Source organism: Pollicipes pollicipes, unplaced genomic scaffold, assembly GCF_011947565.3.
Source record: "Pollicipes pollicipes isolate AB1234 unplaced genomic scaffold, Ppol_2.1 Scaffold_4295;HRSCAF=5057_pilon_pilon_pilon, whole genome shotgun sequence".
Lineage (NCBI taxonomy): Eukaryota > Metazoa > Arthropoda > Thecostraca > Pollicipedomorpha > Pollicipedidae > Pollicipes > Pollicipes pollicipes.
The window spans coordinates 7,764,877-7,781,928 of NW_023596461.1; the positions used below are offsets into that span (position 1 = coordinate 7,764,877).

General features: G+C 52.1%; 1 protein-coding gene across 1 annotated transcript; it reads left to right on the forward strand.

Annotated features, from left to right (window-relative positions):
* Window positions 1-374: 374 nt before the first annotated feature.
* LOC119096630 (40S ribosomal protein S20) lies at window positions 375-5,872 on the forward strand. The gene is made up of 4 exons (XM_037219531.1): window positions 375-496; window positions 3,192-3,285; window positions 3,932-4,064; window positions 5,716-5,872. The coding sequence occupies exons 1-4, from the start codon at window positions 494-496 to the stop codon at window positions 5,837-5,839; spliced, it is 354 nt and encodes a 117-aa protein (XP_037075426.1). The 5' UTR covers window positions 375-493; the 3' UTR covers window positions 5,840-5,872.
* Window positions 5,873-17,052: the final 11,180 nt, after the last annotated feature.

A 17,052-nucleotide genomic window follows, 5' to 3' on the forward strand; every position in this document is an offset into this window, starting at 1 on the left:
GTACTTATGTCTCAGTAACTTGCCGTATCTTTGAAAATGACAGTCTTTTAAGACCCTTACTTTTTCAGAAATCAGGCATAAGTTATGAATAAGAGAGGTTAAGAAATAGTGTCCAATTTTGGCTCATCTCTATATGTTAGCGTCCCATAGTTTTCCGGTCTCATTCTACACATCGCTGATGAATTACGTATTTTCTACTCTTTGAATGATAATGACATTTTAAATCTCAATTTACAAGTTAAAAAGCTAATTTGTTAGGAATATTGAAATTACATACAAAGTAAGGCATATCTCAAACAAAATTTTGCATCTTGACATAATTTATGGTTAATTACGTCATCAAAAGAATAGGCAACCCATGATTGTTACCAAAACAGCGACTAAGGCCCTTTTCCGCTTGCGACGCCTGATGTCGTGATCGTCGGCGTTCTCGACATTCGTCAAGTCGATTTTCTGCTAAGCGTGACATATATCCAACGCAGAGAGCCCCAAGATGGTAAGATCTTGCTATCGTGTGTTAATTGTGCTAACGTCCTTAGTGTCCGGTGGCCATGTGGGGAGTTCAGTGTGCTGGTGACAATGCTGGCGCACATTCAAGAGGTGGTTGTGAGCTATTTGTGGAAACGTGAGCGGGAAAGTATTTGCTTTTCTGGGAAGTACACTTCATATTTTTAAGTGTGTGATCTGCAGTGGAAGGCTCATGCTAATGTTTCCATCAGTGGCCATTAGGTATTCCAGTGCTGTTGTGCTTGTCATACCCTGGACATGCATGGACCTGATCTCAGTGTAACACATTACAAGCTACATTTCCAATGTAACAGTGGCATTCCAGATAAATTTTGGATGTATGCTGTGACACTATTAGGGATGGGCCTAGCTGCCACCAAATCATTGTGTGTAGCTGATCTGTAGGAAATATGATGTTGCGAAGGTATGTGCAGGTTAAGATATTTATAAGGTGATAAGCAAGCTGAACAATTGGGAAGTTACCTTCCATATGGTATAGCCTGGGCTTGATGCACAGGGGCTTAAGCTTCATTGCACAAAGTTATAGAAATGTGAACTTTTGGGGATGGCTGTCAACATACATAACACAATGTAAGAAATTTGAGTCCACCACTGTTGTATGAAACAAAGTTGCAAAATGCAGTGGCTTGTTTTCCTTCTTTTCAAGGTTGCCAGCATTATAGTGAGGAAACTGCATGTAAACATTGTAGCATTAAATCCCTTCTGATGCCAGCCTTTCATGCCTGTGTGAAAAGAGCATGGTGTGTTTTTAAGCCCCATTAATAGCAATGCACTCTTTTTGTGGTGTAACATGCAAAAGTTTTCAAGGATCTCCACTCAGATGTTATGCTGCAATCTTGTTGGTTGCATGTCTAACATGGTTCCAGCCTGGAAAAATTGCATCCACTGCTCTGGATGTCTGCCTGTCATTGGTGTGCCTGACGTCACTCTCATATGTTTCAACTGAGGCCAGGGGATATTGTGCTCAATGTTCCTATAATGTCAGTGTGAAACATGATTTTGGGGTAACTTGGTGCAAAATTTCTTATCAGCATTATGCAACAGAATATTAGCCCTGTTCTCTGAACTTAGTGGCACTGCACCAAGCTCAGATAACAGGGATTTAGGGTGTGCTTTGATATTTCAGCTGATTGTTGCAGCACTGGGCATTTCCTTCAGCCAACATAATTTTTTCATTCAGGACATGGCTGATAATTTCATTCAATAAGGTAGTAAGTTTAGAGTGACTGACAATTTTGGCAATATAGACCATCTCATTGTCAGTGTGAGTATTTTAAGGGAATATCACATGATAACCAGCACAATTGCATACCTGTATAGTTTTATGGTCTTGTCTGGCTCAGTTAAGGCCACACAAACTTGTATTAAGATTTAGCCAAGGTGATACTGATAGCTTTAAGGCTGGTGCCATTACATGAGTGGGCCCAGAAAGCTCTGGGATCAGTTTCAGAGGTAAAGTCAGTACATTTGCTTATATAGTGTAGTCATTATCATGTCTCCATGTGCCCTGGTTGCTGAATCATCAGTGATAAAAAATATCTCAAAATAATCATATGTGTGATGTCAAGCAATCAAATTATAGTGTCTTGTTTCCCTGTGCTTTTTGGGTGCAGTATGTCCATGCAGTCTCAGTCTCCAGAGCCCAAATGATCAATCTGATTGGTAATTTGTACTTGTACAGTGGTTTTTCCACAGTCATCATTGATCCATCTCCTGTTGCTGAGGTGCCCAATTGCCAATATCTAGAAGTTACTTACCTTTTGAAAAGGTACCAGAAAAGTTACTGTTCTCTTATAACTTAACAATTCTTATATTTACCCTGGTGTTTGGACAGTTGAAGCAGTAGGATATGCAGTATTGGAATGTTTCACCCAACTTACCAGTTTGTATAGAAATATCTTGAAAATATGGGCAAGCTTTGAAAGAGTTATGCTGCTTGATCCAATAAACTTAAGTGTACACACATATATACACTGTATCCACAGATGCAGTCAGACCACCAAACTCCCACAATGTCCAGTTTGTGCTAAGTTGTGGTTGGCCTCTGGCCTTTGTTATAATGATGGCCAAAGATGAAGGTATGCCTGCAAGGCTTTACCACTTTCAAAAACAGTGTACTATTAAATTTAGACTTAAACCTGTGTTCCATTTCTTTTGCTCTAAAATTTATGATCTATCATGTGAGTGATGATATAATCACTCACTAATCATTATGAACATCTAAGAGGAGGGAGGCTCTCCCAGCTAAAATGAATACCATTAATTGAATTCATGCATGGAGGGAAACCACTCATCAATATTTGTTCTCATTTCTTTGGAAGCTCTGCATTTCCAAATGGACATGCAATGGTCCATTTTTGGTGTGTGCTTGAATCAGTGCTACCACAAAGGGTTTGTTATTTAGAGTGAGCTCAATGCATCTGATTTGTTTGCACTTGTGAAGAACACCCTCCAACTCATTGCACCATTGGGAAGTTTATGGATGAGTGAATTTGGTTAAAATGTCTTCATGAATTTTCCATTGTCACGTTTGGTGTGGTCAGTGTAGAGGCAATTGCTTGCTGCGGCTCTAGGGCCTCACAACCTGGATGGTTTGATTTCCCTCTGTGTCACTGGTTACCCTGTGTCAATCATTGTTTGAGGGCCTTCAATTTATTTTCCAGTCCTATGGGAAGGATATGAAGTATGAGGCTGAGGCCACTATCCACAAGATCCGGATCACCCTCAGCTCTCTGAATGTGCCCTCATTGGAGAAAGGTAGGTGTGGGCTTCCTGGTCATGGTACCTGTAGCAAATGTAAGGTGTCGAACATATGCATGCTGACCAGTGGAATTCTAATCTTGCAAAATGTGATTAATTTGATCACAGCTGGGATCTGTTCAATGTCATTGAGCTTCAGCACTTTCAATCTATTGTTTTTACTACATGTGAAGGTATTACCTAATATTGTCATGTTTATATTTCTGCCATATATGACATGCCTGAATGTCCAAACTAAAATTGTTGAGTTGTCACACTCTATGATTTGATGTCATTTTGATATTCCAAAACATAAATGAAGCATTATTCACTCATGTTGCTAGTATTGCTAAAGTTCATGCCATTTTGCAAGGAGGCGCCAACTGAATAAGTTTCTAGTGATTCGGAAGTCACCCATTTTGCTGGCGACAATGCATACCTTTTGATGAATTATCAGAGGTAGAAAACAATGATGCATTGAATCGATGAAAAGTTAGCCACAGAGGTGCTTTTAACACCATATTTTGTGCATTTGATAATAGGCATGCTTGTGCTGTGTCCTTTTAAGGTGTTGCAGTCATGCCAAAGGTTATTGATGTGGAATTTGATATCAACCACTTTGTTTTCATTGAGCATTATTAACCAGATGTTGATATTTCTGCAGTGTGCTCGGAGCTCATTGATAAGGCCAAGGGAAAGGGTCTGCGCGTCCGCGGCCCGATCCGGATGCCCACCAAGACCCTGCGCATCACCACAAGGAAAACGCCCTGTGGAGAGGGCTCCAAGACGTGGGACAGGCAAGTTACTCTGGATGCACCATGTCACGTGATGTTGTGTCCCCCCCTCCTGGTGAGCCTTGGTCAGATACCGTGCACCACACAGTAGCGCGGGTAGCGTCCGGGGCGTTAAGAGGGTCTCCGGTCGCCAGCCTACTGATGAGGCAAATGAGACACCACATGTACTCAGAATAGGAATGCTTGGGATGCATTACACATGCATTGTGGCCCAGTTTGAAAATCAGTCAACCTTCTCGGCGACCTTTTCACGGCTCGGCAGGACTATCCCAGAACGAACAAATGCAACATGCGCCGTTTGCGGTCCGAGTTGAAGGGCCGTTCTGAGAGATTGGCTCCAGACTGGAAGGTTTACTCAGGCAGCGCCACCTGATGGCACCCCATCAGGTGGAGCTGATGGGATGCCACTGCTGCTTACTGAAATGCCTACTGCCTGCACTGACAGTAAGCATTTCACTAGCCCAAATTAGGAAACAGTGCGTGAGTACGGATGGTCCCAGGTTCAGAGCCATGGGGCTCACCTCGTATGAAGCGGTACCACCTCGGTACCAGCACTCACCACAGTGTACTGCATTGGGCGTCGTGGCCGTTAGCACCGTACTGAGTTACGCGGAGTCTGGCAGCGAGATCCTGCATTGGGCCATGTCTGATGGCCGTAGCAGTTGCGTGACTGGGGACGTTCTACCCACGATGCTCTCTGCATGTCATGGCGTAGAGCTTGGCAGCTTTGACTTTCGGGAAATCAAGCAGTTCTGTGCAGGGTTTCACTTCTTGAGGAATCACGGGCAACGAACTTGCGGACGTGGTTGCGAAGTGTGCCGCGTGCGCGCCTTCCACGCGTTCATCAACGCCGCCATCCACAGCATTGAACCTTTACCCTGCTATTGCCAGCTGAATAATATACCAAGGGCAATCGAGTTCTGGGGTGGCATGATCTCGGTAGGCTGCCAATCGGTCACGCACTCCACCCGTGGGTCGCACCGATACGCCACGCACTGTTCGTCATGTGGCGCATTTATGTCCACATTTCAAGGAAGCGCGGATTCGGCATGTTGAGCGAGGTGCCCAAAGGATGACATTCTGTGGTCGTTCTAGGTAATCTGTCACCCTTATCGACGGACATGCATGAGACGTTTTTGTTCCTAAAAGTCATGCAATATTTGGCCATCTATACACACCGTGAGTGTTTGAATCCCTGCCAAAAGATCTGATCTTATCACCTGTTGAGGGAGGGGATTTGAAATGTGGTTCGCATCGCTAGATGGCGCTGTTAACCATCTAAATGATAATGATAGATGGCGCTGTTAACGGTGTTTTTCAGCTTTATCATCCCTCCGTAGTATAATGTTGATAACGGGATCTGGGGAAGGACGGTTATTGTCATCAGAACTGATGGCGAAAGGCAAGTCGCTCAAGCTGTTCTTGGCTATGTCCAGGAAAAGTCTCGTTCCTATGTCCTCAGGGCATTTGCGTTGTATGACGAAATGTCATGCCACCGCTCCGCCAATTCTGTATGCCTTATCCAAGTTCTGCGGCGCACGGCCATTACCTGTTATTGGTGAGGGTCCTGGCGGTTGGTTTGGTGATGCCTGCCGATACCCTGCCCGTCCTGCCGGGCCACCAGCTGACCACAGTATGTCTCTGCGCTCGCCAGGTTCCAGATGCGGATCCACAAGCGCCTGATCGACCTGCAGAGCACGTCCGAGGTCGTGAAGCAGATCACCTCCATCAACATCGAGCCCGACGTGGACGTGGAGGTCACCATCTCGGAAAGCTAGGCCCCGGCTGTACAATACATGCGACGGTGAAAATCGTGTGTCTCAGTGGCCGGCCGCGAACGGGCGCGGCGCGACGGCTGGGAAGCAGAGCCAGCTGCGCCGAGGTCGTGTCGCGAGCTGGGCCAGGCCGGGATGGCGTTTCCGGCCAGATCGGTGTAAACGGCCAGACCAGTGTTTCCGACCAGACCGGTGGTTCTGGTCAGACCGGTGTTTCCGGAAATACCAGTGAGCGGTCGCAGGTAACAGATATAGGGCAGTGCATCGACGAAGACAGATGGCGGCTGAAAAACGGCTGGGGGCTGCTGTTTGGCGTGGTCTGCACTAGGACCACTTCCGGAAAATGGTCGCAGCAGCTGGACGGCTGGGACCATTCAAGATCCTGGGATCAAAATCGCATATAAACAGGAATGGCGTTGGTGCCTGATGTGTCTTGGTATTGGCTGCCCAAAGGTAACCCTATGCCGGATTGGCACCTGTCAGGTTGAAATCGGTCCCCAAATGCACACCGCCGCCGCTCAAACTACGACGAACTTCGTCCGAAACGTTTGTTAACGCGTTTCCCGTTTTACACCGTCTTAAATTACTCATGCGTCATAGAACGTGTTACGTTCTCGGAAACAATGGACATGTATCAGCAGCTTAACTCGGCCAATGCTTTTGTTTGTTTTGTTTTTGTTTTGTATGACTTGGCCACGCTTTCACCTTCGGCGCCGCCGATATGGCCCATCTCCCTGGCGTCTTAAACTTGAAGCAGGTTTGAATCCCGGTTGCGCCATGGCCCGTGGACGCCAATATGGCCAGTGCAGTTGCCGGCGACCCCTAACACGGGCGTGATGACGCGCAGAGCGCTACCTTTTTGTGAAGAAGAAACTGGCGCAGTGCTGTCGCCCTATTTCTCAGCGTTTTCAGTATCGGTTGGTATTTTCACAGCTCCGGACCGTATACTCAGTTTATTACGAGTGCTCTCGCGCCAGCTCGCCACTCCGTCCACCGTACTTGAAGGTCTCTTCTTCCCGTAGCGGGTACTGTGATGTGACCCATCGGCAGCTTTGCCTGGCAATTTGTGTCTTGGCTCCACTTCATCCGCACTGCGATCATCTCAAGTGATTCGTCATCACAACTGAAATGAGGCGGCAGTAGCTTAGAAGTACTATCTGGGGAAGTGCTCAAAGGTAGACGATTCACAGAACCCTTTAGTGACATTGCATTGGGACGACGGGAGCGGTAGTATATCATGGCTTTACTTGCTTATGTGGCTTTCAGTGCTTTTAGTTAACACTTTTCGGGGAGTGCCCTTATTTATTTACTCAAATGCTCACAGTCACGGTTGCTCGGATATCTGTCGCGTGGGTCTAACATTGGTTCACTCACCCCAAACGGTCGCCAGGATAGCGAGAAGAACAAAAACAACGACAAGACAGCATAGACAATGCTTCCTCTCCCTCGTCAGGTTCTTCACCATTTCTTCGTCGGCTTCAATGTTTTGGTGCGTGTCGTCCCTGTCCAAAACGGTTTGAATTTGGCGTGTTGCGAACAAGATCAGGTTTTTAGTCTGGGACTGCTGAGAGTGGAGTGCAAAGTGCAAAGCATACACACCCTATACATTCACAAAACTGTGAATTCAAATCATTGCCATGCATGTAATGTACGGTTTTGGTAGTAAATCACAATTTCTAAGCAGAACGTGCAGCTCGCGTTTAATGTGCATGCTCGTCATTTGTATGGGGTTTTGAACTGAATTAACCAGCTTTAAAGTCATTCGGTGCAGTTCACAGCCCTGCATTTTGCAAGACTGTAACCCTTCTAGTTTCAGAGCTACGCGCCGCGAATATGTGCATACTATTTCAAGGGCATCCAGGGTACCGTGATGCCTTAACATTCAAATCCTGCCATTTCATTAGCTATGTGGCGATCAAGGCCAATACAAATACAACTGTCGAGTCGTCCATATCTGGCGTTCGTGAGCGCGCTTTCCAAACAACGGCTGTCCATTGGCTCTCCACCAATGTTGTGCAAGGTACGATGACGTAATGAAACGATCACGTGGTAAGGAGCACATTTGCTTAACAAAGAAAACGTGTTCTTTAAAGCGGTCTTTTGCACTCAAGGTAGATAAAAAGTTTAAGTGAGCTTATTTCATAATATTGGACGCCTGCTTTAATGTCTTCAAAATGTGAAACAATCCGTTAATCTGGATATTGAAATCCGTTTTTTGAAGCCCAGTTAAGATCTGATAAATACCGATCGTCTCCATGCACGTAGTACACGGCATTCTACTTGACACAATTAAATACTAACGTCTGATCGAAATTCAGCTCCACTGTCTGCCTGAACCGTGTTAGCTCGGGGCCGGTTCAGTCATCTCACCACACGAGCATGCCCTGCCAGTGGTAACCGATATCGATGATACGCCGAATGTCATGCACTGCGGTGTATGGAAACAATCCTCATGTGATGTTCAGCCTGGGTCTCTTGAAGTCAACTTTAAAATTCGCCTGAAAGTGATCCAGAATTTTAGTGTCTACGCTCAAGAACAGCACTGCAGTGGAATTCGTGGTAGTGCACTGGCACCACCTGCCATTGCGACGGCTCAACCCGGCCGGCCGGGAGACTTACAGCGCACATTTTTGTCTGCTGTTCGCCCAGACTGCAGCGGTGCGTCCCTTGTCACCCAGTGGCGAAGGCACACAATATAAATGATCGCACCAAAGTCATGTAATCAACTGGACCTGGCGCGCCGAGGCAGCCCGTGCCTCCCGCACTCCCGCTCCGTGGTGGTTTTCCCCGCCACCGACGAGCTCACTCGATCATGACGACCCCAGAGACGACGCGGGACGGCTTGGCCAACAGCGCCGGGACACTGGCCGAGTCCAGGTCGGGGCCATCGCCCTCCGACGAGCGCAGCAACCGCGATTCGGCTTGCGTCGCACGCCGGTAGTAGAGCGGCCGCAGCTGGACGCTGGCCTGGTGCGACAGGGCGTCGCTGGCCGTCGTGCCCAGCAGTGAGCGGCCGCTGCCGTCGCTGACGTCCGCCCTCGTCCCGTCCATCATCCAACTCCCGGCACGCACTGCTCAGTCTGGCTACCGGCGGGCTGTGGAGCGACGCACTGGTGAGGAGGGGTAACGGCCCGCTGGCAGGCCCCCTGGGCGGCGTGGCTGAAAAAAAAAAAACGCTATACGAAAAGCTAACTAATCAGTCGAGTGCTGTGGCTGCGATGGCATTGTCGTTTTTTAAGCCATTCGCCTGAAAATTCAGGCGTGCTGTATACTCATGATGAACCTCATTTATTCATTTCACATGTCTGCCACATATTTTCCATTAAAATGCGCTAAAAGGTCTGGGTAAGAGGCGGTTAGGGTGCCTTTCTATTGTGCCGCATTGGCATTGCGCGTGGGGGGGGGGGGGGGGGGCGGCGTAGCACGGTCGGCGGAGCGTTTGACCACGGGCGCGTGCGAAGACGGACCCCGGTAGTCCGACCGCCGGCTGGATGATCGCCGTCGGTCGGACTCCGCTACAGTCGGCAGCGACGGCGCTCGACGACCGACTATGCGTCCAGAACACTGTCCAACACTGCCCAGCTGTCTTCCAACACCGGGCACGCAAGTATCGACAATCCATATATATATATATATATATATATATATATATATATATATATATATATATACATCCACGCAGGAGAGCATTGCCAATCAGAAGCCCTCGATCATTTGCCATACCAAGACGTTCACTCGCGAATGTAGCCAGTGAGGTGAAAGGCAGCCGCTTACACATAAATTACCTGCAAAAAGACGCACTGAAATTTCCTCTGTTCAAGCTCCCATCACCACTCGTAGCTTTGTTTTGTCTGAGACATCCATGGATCCCCTCGATCCAGATCGTGTATCCTACGCCCACCACTGATTTAGGGGAAATAGCGAAAAAAGGGGGGGTAGTGAAACATGTGGCGGGGGGACAAGTGCCGCAATCCATCTGCGTCGCAATTTTTCGGTACGGCGAAGTATTACGTATTTGAAATGTTTGCAGGAACAAATGTATGTGGAAACGCATATCAAATGTCTCCCTACATTCGCACTAAAAGTCTTACGCCCGCTACTTATTCGAAGGCAGCTTGCGTGGGTCCCTTATTCGATTTAAATTCTTGGTATCTTTGGGGTCAAAGTTCACAGTTATCCCCACTCTGCTCCCTCCCTAGAGTGCGGCACTCATGTTTTTCAAAACTGCCTCTCATAAAATTCAGCACACACGAATGAATTCCAAGATGCCGGGGACCTTGGGATTTGTTGCATTGATCTTGACTGAAATCTCTGGACAGGTAAGGTCTGAAGTCCAAGAGTAATAAGAGGGCTAGGAAGTAGAAAACCACGCAGAATATACATTCTTCAAGCATTAAGTACGATCGCAGAAGGTCATCGGCTTACCTGGTTGTGCACTACGTACACTTGTTGCGTTCTCGGTGTTTTTTCTCAAGGCATGCGGCGGGTTGAATGGAACAGGAACGTTGCCACTAGCTCAGTTTGCTCACTTCGAAGCTGTAGGTTTTAGGCACACTTCATGGGTTCAAACTACTTATTTATTCATTTTTCGTTTTGACGGACAACATGCACCGCTTACATTTTAAGTAAACTGTTGACTAGCTGAGCATCCTTGCCTGTCCCCTTGTTGCATACGTGCAGGTGTACCCAATGTTCTCATTGCGTTGGAGTCAAAGTACAGGCAATTGCTTTTTCACGTGCGTTATTAATTGAGACACCCTGCTCGGAAGACATCGGACACCTTAACCATGCCGTTTACCATGCCGTCCTGAATTCGGACGACGTTCAGGGCATGGCGGCGTGCCCCGGAGATCGCATTTAAACACGCTTGAAGCAGCGCTGACAGCATTTGGGATAATTTAGCACTACACTTATGACGGTGCATGAAAAGAAACACTCAAACTGTCACTGAGCCCTCGCAATCCTTAAATTTTATCGCTTGGGTTTTTGCAGTGCTGTTTTCATTTTGACCCTAAATTTATTGGAGCATCCCTCGGGAAATGCCCGGCGCCGCCCCGCTGTTCAGGTGGAATCTGACATTCGGGCGCGGTGTTTCCAAAATCGTTCATCAGACGTATTTACATTGAACGAAATACACGTTTTCATCGAAATCCGGTCGGAAACAGAACTGAGTTGTTCGGCTGAGTACCATACATTCCATTGAAAGACCTGAGCGCAGTCTGGCTCCATTCCTTTGGAAAGTATACACAAATAATGCAAAGATAAATCATGCCCATTTGCCCTCTAAAAATACCAAAACCTGCCGAACGAATTAAAATCTTGAACTCAAAGCGCAAAAATGGACGATATCAGGCATCTTTGCGACCAGAAATGGGCACATGCGAAAAGTGCTAAAGAGCAGACAAGAATAACTTGCTCTCCAAAACCAGTTGACCCATTGAGCTGACCAGTAGCCCTGCGCTGGCAAACGGGTCCCAGCGCGTTGACTTTCCGGGCACTCGACCACCCAGGGCTCGGGTGCATTTCACATTGGTCATGGGTTCTTTCCATTTCCTCGTAGGGCACCGCGCTGCTACCAAAGATTATGTATATTAACGTGCGGTAGCACTGGGGACAGCTTAGGGCTCCTTCAGCTTGATACTGGGGCCTAGTCATTTCCTCGGAGAACCTTCGAGCTTACCTTTGACGGCTGCCATCTTATCTTAGCAACACTTGCCACGGCTGCATGAGACTTTCTATGCAGTTCTAGTTTTTTGATGAGATCGGCCACGTCAGGTGCTTTGATGACTGTTGTCAGGCAGGGCTGTAATTTTGCAACATGAGTGGGTGGGGGGGGGGGGGGGGGAGCGAGGCGGAGCAATGAAGAATGACCCAACATGCCCCCAAAATATCCCAACAGGATTCTTCCCGGATTCTGCCCGCTCTCTTCCCAAAGTTGTGGACTGAAGCCCAAGTTGGGGGAGGGGGCCGACCCCCCCCCCCAAACAGAAGGGGAATCTACATCCCTGCTGCCAGGGTTTGTCGTTGGCTGGTCCTAAACACCACACGAACATTGAATGTACCTCTCGTGTTTGAGCTCTCTCTGCTCTGGCCGCTCTGGCCGCTCACTCCCGTCCGCTCCGCTGAGCGGCAGCGACACGGCAGCGGCGGTGGATGTCGCCCTCGCTGGGCGCGGATACCTCTTAATGACCTGACCGCGTATGACCCGGTCAGGGCGTCTTTCCTGTTCCCGTGAAAAGAGGTGATGATATCCTCCGCCACCTGTTTGACTTGTGCGGACCTGTACGGCCGTAGTGCATGCTGCTAACTAGCTCTTAATCGAACCGGCGAACTAGCTCTTAATCGAACCGTGGCGAACCGGCGGACTCTGCAGCGGGGGTCAGTGGGCCAGCTGGGTCGCCGTGCGGAGCCGGTCGGCCCGCGGCCGCTTGCACTGCGTCCTGTTTTTCGGTGACCCGCCCAGCCGGCGGGCGCCCGCTAACGGTCCAGCGCCGCCGCGGGGGCGCCTCCCGCCCGGCGGGCGCCCGCTAACGGTCCAGCGCCGCCGCGGGGGCGCCTCCCGCCCGGCGGGTCGTCACACGGGGCTCGACATGGCCGGCGCGCGCTTCTGCCTGCTGACTGCGGCGCTGCTGCTGACCGCCGCCGCCGCGGCGCCCAGCGGCCAGCCGCCCGCCTCCTCCGCTCGCGCCGTCGCGCTGGCGCTGAGGGACGCACTCTGGGCGCTGGCCGGCGGCGGCGGCCAGGCGCCGGCCGACGCCGCCGTCGAGGGCAGCGGCGACGGCGTCGACGAGGCGGTCGCCGCCGGGGTGCAGGCGAGGCAGGATGAGGGCGGCCTCGACGAGGACGTGCTGGTGCCGGAGGAGCTTACTGGCGAGTCGCTGACCGGTGAGTGGGACGTGTGAGGGGTGAGTGGGACTGGTGAGTGGGACGTAGTCTGCGTGTTGTGTGGAGAGGAGTCCACTGGCTATTGTCTGCTTGGTCTGCTGGTTGTTGTCTGCCTGGTCCGCTGGCTGTTATCTGCCTTGTCCGCTAGGTGTTGTCTGCCTGGTCCGCTGTGTGTTGTCTGCTTGGGCTGCTGGTTTGTCTGCCCGGACTGCTGGGTGTTCTCTGGGTGCTTGCTGGGTCTGTCTGTCTGGTTTGCTGGCTGTTGTCCGCCAGGTGTTTAAGGCCCAGACAGGCATTCGTCACCTTTGGTATTGAGTCAAAAATTTATGTGTCTGGCGGCCTCCTAAGAAGCTGCCATTGAATGGAGCTGGAATGCTCAACAGAACCTTAAGATGGCAGGCTCTATGTCGATTGATATGGAAATGCCAATGTGATGAACAATGACGTTAACAGATTTCCACAGTGAGAGGTGGCACAACTCAATGTGCTGAAAGGGCCGCCTTAGCGCGTCGTAGACGCGTCAAGTTTCTTTCATGACGTTTTGAAACATCTCACGTCTTCAATCCACTTACGTTTACCTGGATGCCTGGATTTTTATGGTCGACATTTATCCAATTGCATGCGCGAATTGGGTTTTTTTGCGGGGGGGAGGGCTACGTGCTTCCGTTGCCCCTACCTTGAAAAATACAGACTGTAGACCTGAAATGAAACTGAACTGTGGTGCACATCTTGGCGTAACGGTCATGGCAGGTGTTGGGCTGACGCGCAGGATCGCAGACTCGTCCGCCGAATGCCCGGCTGTCAGCCGTCGACCGCGCCCCCTCCCACCTGACATGGGACCACAGCTGTCCGTGCCAGCAGCTCACGCTGCGGTGGCCACTCACGCGCCACGTCTCGGGACCGGAGCTGACGCTGGTCAGAACCGAGGGCCGCGAGTGAGACACGGCGCGGCGCTGGGGTCCCAGCGCAGCGTGGCCGCCGCCTGCGGCTTCGACAGAATTGCGGCCAGGTTACGCTTGCGTTGAATATTGGCGAATCACGGGTTTTTGAATATGTAAGCAATCGAAGGTTAAGAAATGGTGGGGATGATGAGTAAAATACAAATTACACTGTTTAAAAACGTTTTCAACCTCGCTAAAAGGCAGCTTATATCATCCAGAATAGGATCGCAAGGCCTGATTCCAGCTCCTCACGACATCCAGTATTTAGGTTTAAGAGTATGTGAGTATTCTAGCGTATGGATCAGATAAGGCGCGGGGGGGGGTAGTGAACCCTTAGACGGGTCAGGTCGGCGGACGCTGGCACGTGGCGCTGCCTGTTGCCGTTCCGTGCGTGCAGGTCACCAGCCGCCGGGTTCTACGCATGGGTTAGCATACTAATGCGCTGTTCAGGTCAGCACTGACCTCTCGTTTGACATTTGATGCTAGTAGTGGTTCCACCTCCAGGCGGGTTCCATGCACCGAACATGCACATGCACTGGGCTCACTGTGTTCTCTGACTGTGCTGAGGGACATTGCGGCCGAAGGAAACCTCGCGATATGCTTCAAGATATGCTCTAGTGTACAAATATATTGATAATGACGTCAGCGAAGGCAGTCTGAGAAGAGTTGCGTCAGGGAAGCTGACCAGCATGACCGACGTGTGTATGTGTCTGTGCATGCTGTGTAAGCACGAAATATCCTCACATCTGACCTTATGGCCCAAATAGTAAGCACATTTGATCGCATAAAGTAGTCGGAAGGTTAAAGCTATAATCATGATTTTTACGAGGGGAAAACGTCTTTGTCAGCCCGGGGACCCATGCTGCTCAGCTGCACTGCATGTGTTTGAGGGGCACGGTTGTAGTACAGTGGAAACCCATGTACAAAATACCACGTTTCTACGTCGGGTCACCATCTGGTGCTGTCATATCCCATGCTGAGACGCAATGCGCATCAGGCACATATTCTAGCATCTGACCTTCGGCATCAGGCCCGCAGACGTCCTTCATCTTCTTCAACTACGGCGCGGCGCTGTCGCTGCTGGTGTACCTGACCATGGGCGTGGGTTACTTCTACGGGCCGTACTCGGTGGACGCGCTCCTGGCGAGTCGGCGCCGCGACCAACGCCTGCATTTCCTCAAGCACAAGCTGAACCAGACGGAGGAACAGCTGGCGGCCGCCGCAGAAGACGACTACGGCCTCTTCGTCGGCGAGGAGGCCTTCAGCTTGATTGAGCCCAGCGGCTACGGCCCTCAAGTCGGCGCCAACGGCAGCTTCGTGGAGTCGTTCGTGGGAGGAGGAGGCTACGGCGCTTACGACGGCGGCGAATTCAGCTACGACGTGGGATACGGCGGTTACGACGGCGGGGATGCCGGCTACGTCATTGGGGAGACGGACGCCGCGGGCTCGAGTTCGTTCGTGACGTACGGCGGGCCGCAGTACCAGACGGTGCGCCGGCGTGGGCAGCGCCAGCCCCCGGGCGGCGGCCGGCCGGTCGTGGGCAGACCAGGACGGCCGTACCTCGCCGTCCAATCACGGGCCGGCAGGCAGCCCGGCGTATGGGCGGCGAACCAGCCGGGCCGGTTCGGCCAGGCTCTGCTGAGCAGGCGTGCCCTCGGTGGGCCGCGGGTCCGCGCGGGCGCTCCGGCCACCCGGAGACACGGCTCCAGGGCTGCGGAAGCTCGCGGACAGGCCTCGTTGCCTCGGCGGGCGCAGCCGGCCGTCCGTCCGAAGTCTGCGCCACGACCCCCGCCAGCGGCGCCAAAGAGTCAGAGCCGGCCGCCAGCCGTGCTTCAGTCAGGACCCTCTCAGCGGCCTACGGTCGGGGACGGACACGGCCAGGAACTCTCCAACCGGGTCCTGAGAACTGTGACGGGACAGCCGACTGTCCAGCAGAGCAACGCCGTAGCTCAGCCTGCCCTGGCCAGTGTAGGGGCTCCTTTGGGAAGTGCTCGCCGAATAAACAAAACAAGACGTCCGGACGGGTAAGCGACTGAAGCCGATCGAATTTCTATGGTAGGCGGTTTGCATTGGTATGCGATCGCAGACGGTTTTCATGCTCTCAGTCCCGGTCCAGCCCCGTGTCAATATTGCCGATCCTGTTTTATTACGCCGGTGTCAATTTACACGCAATTATACCATTTGTGCGCGGAAATGCACCTTATATTTAGCTCCTTGACGTAGAAGGCGACATAAGGGAACACGAGTAGGCAACAGAAGCTAAGTTTCTGTTGTTTTTACGATGTATCAGCACACTGCATCGAAGTTGACGTTCTGCCAATAAGGCACGAATACTGCCTGTAACTGGGTTCGTAAATCCTGGTAGAGACCCTCTCCATCGCTGACGCTGTATCGACTTTCACAGTCGGATTGACCTGACACGGCTGGTGAGGGCGGTGGACATGGACCACCCGGAGTGTCGCGCCTGGGTCCGCTGTCTGCAGGAAGCCCACCGCCCGTCACCGCCGCCCGGGTGGGTGGGCCGCTCGGGCCGCCACGGTGTGCGCCTGTGCGGTGGGAATGCCGGCACTCCTGTCCACTTGGCTTGAGAGCTGTTACGTGCTTCTGGGCCGTCTCAACTTCATCTCCAAGCTATGCTCACGTCCTCGATCGCAGCAGCAACCTCCCTCAATTTCGAACGTTAAGCAGGTCATTGCTGGAGGCATTAGTTTCTGGCCCAGTTTTGGGGCGAGTTAGTCCTGCAGCGCTCTCGCCTGCGCCGTTCTGCTGCGCCGCCACCCTCTCTGACCCTAGCCGTCGTTCTCCAGCCATGACCGTCGCCGTGAGGACGCCTGCGACCGATTCGCCGTCACCTGCCCGTCGAAGCGGAGCGGCGACCAGCCGCGGTCGACGGTCAGGCAGTCGGCCGCTGCCCAACCCGGCCCACCCTGACCTGGCCGGCGGGGAGCCAAGGTCGACGGTCAGGCAGTCGGCCGCTGCCCGACCCGGCCCACCCTGACCTGGCCAGTGGGGAGCCGAGGTCGACGGTCAGGCAGTCGGCCGCTGCCCGACCCGGCCCACCCTGACCTGGCCAGTGGGGAGCCGAGGTCGACGGTCAGGCAGTCGGCCGCTGCCCGACCCGGCCCCCCCCCCTGACCTGGCCGGCGGGGAGCCAAGGTCGACGGTCAGGCAGTCGGCCGCTGCCCGACCCGGCCCGCCCTGACCTGGCCGGCGGGGAGCCAAGGTCGACGGTCAGGCAGTCGGCCGCTGCACGACCCGGCCCCCTCTGACCTGGCCGGCGGGGAGCCAAGGTCGACGGTCAGGCAGTCGGCCGCTGCCCGACCCGGCCCCCCTGACCTAGCCGGTGGGGAGCCAAGGTCGACTGTCAGGCAGTCGGCCGCTGCCCGACCC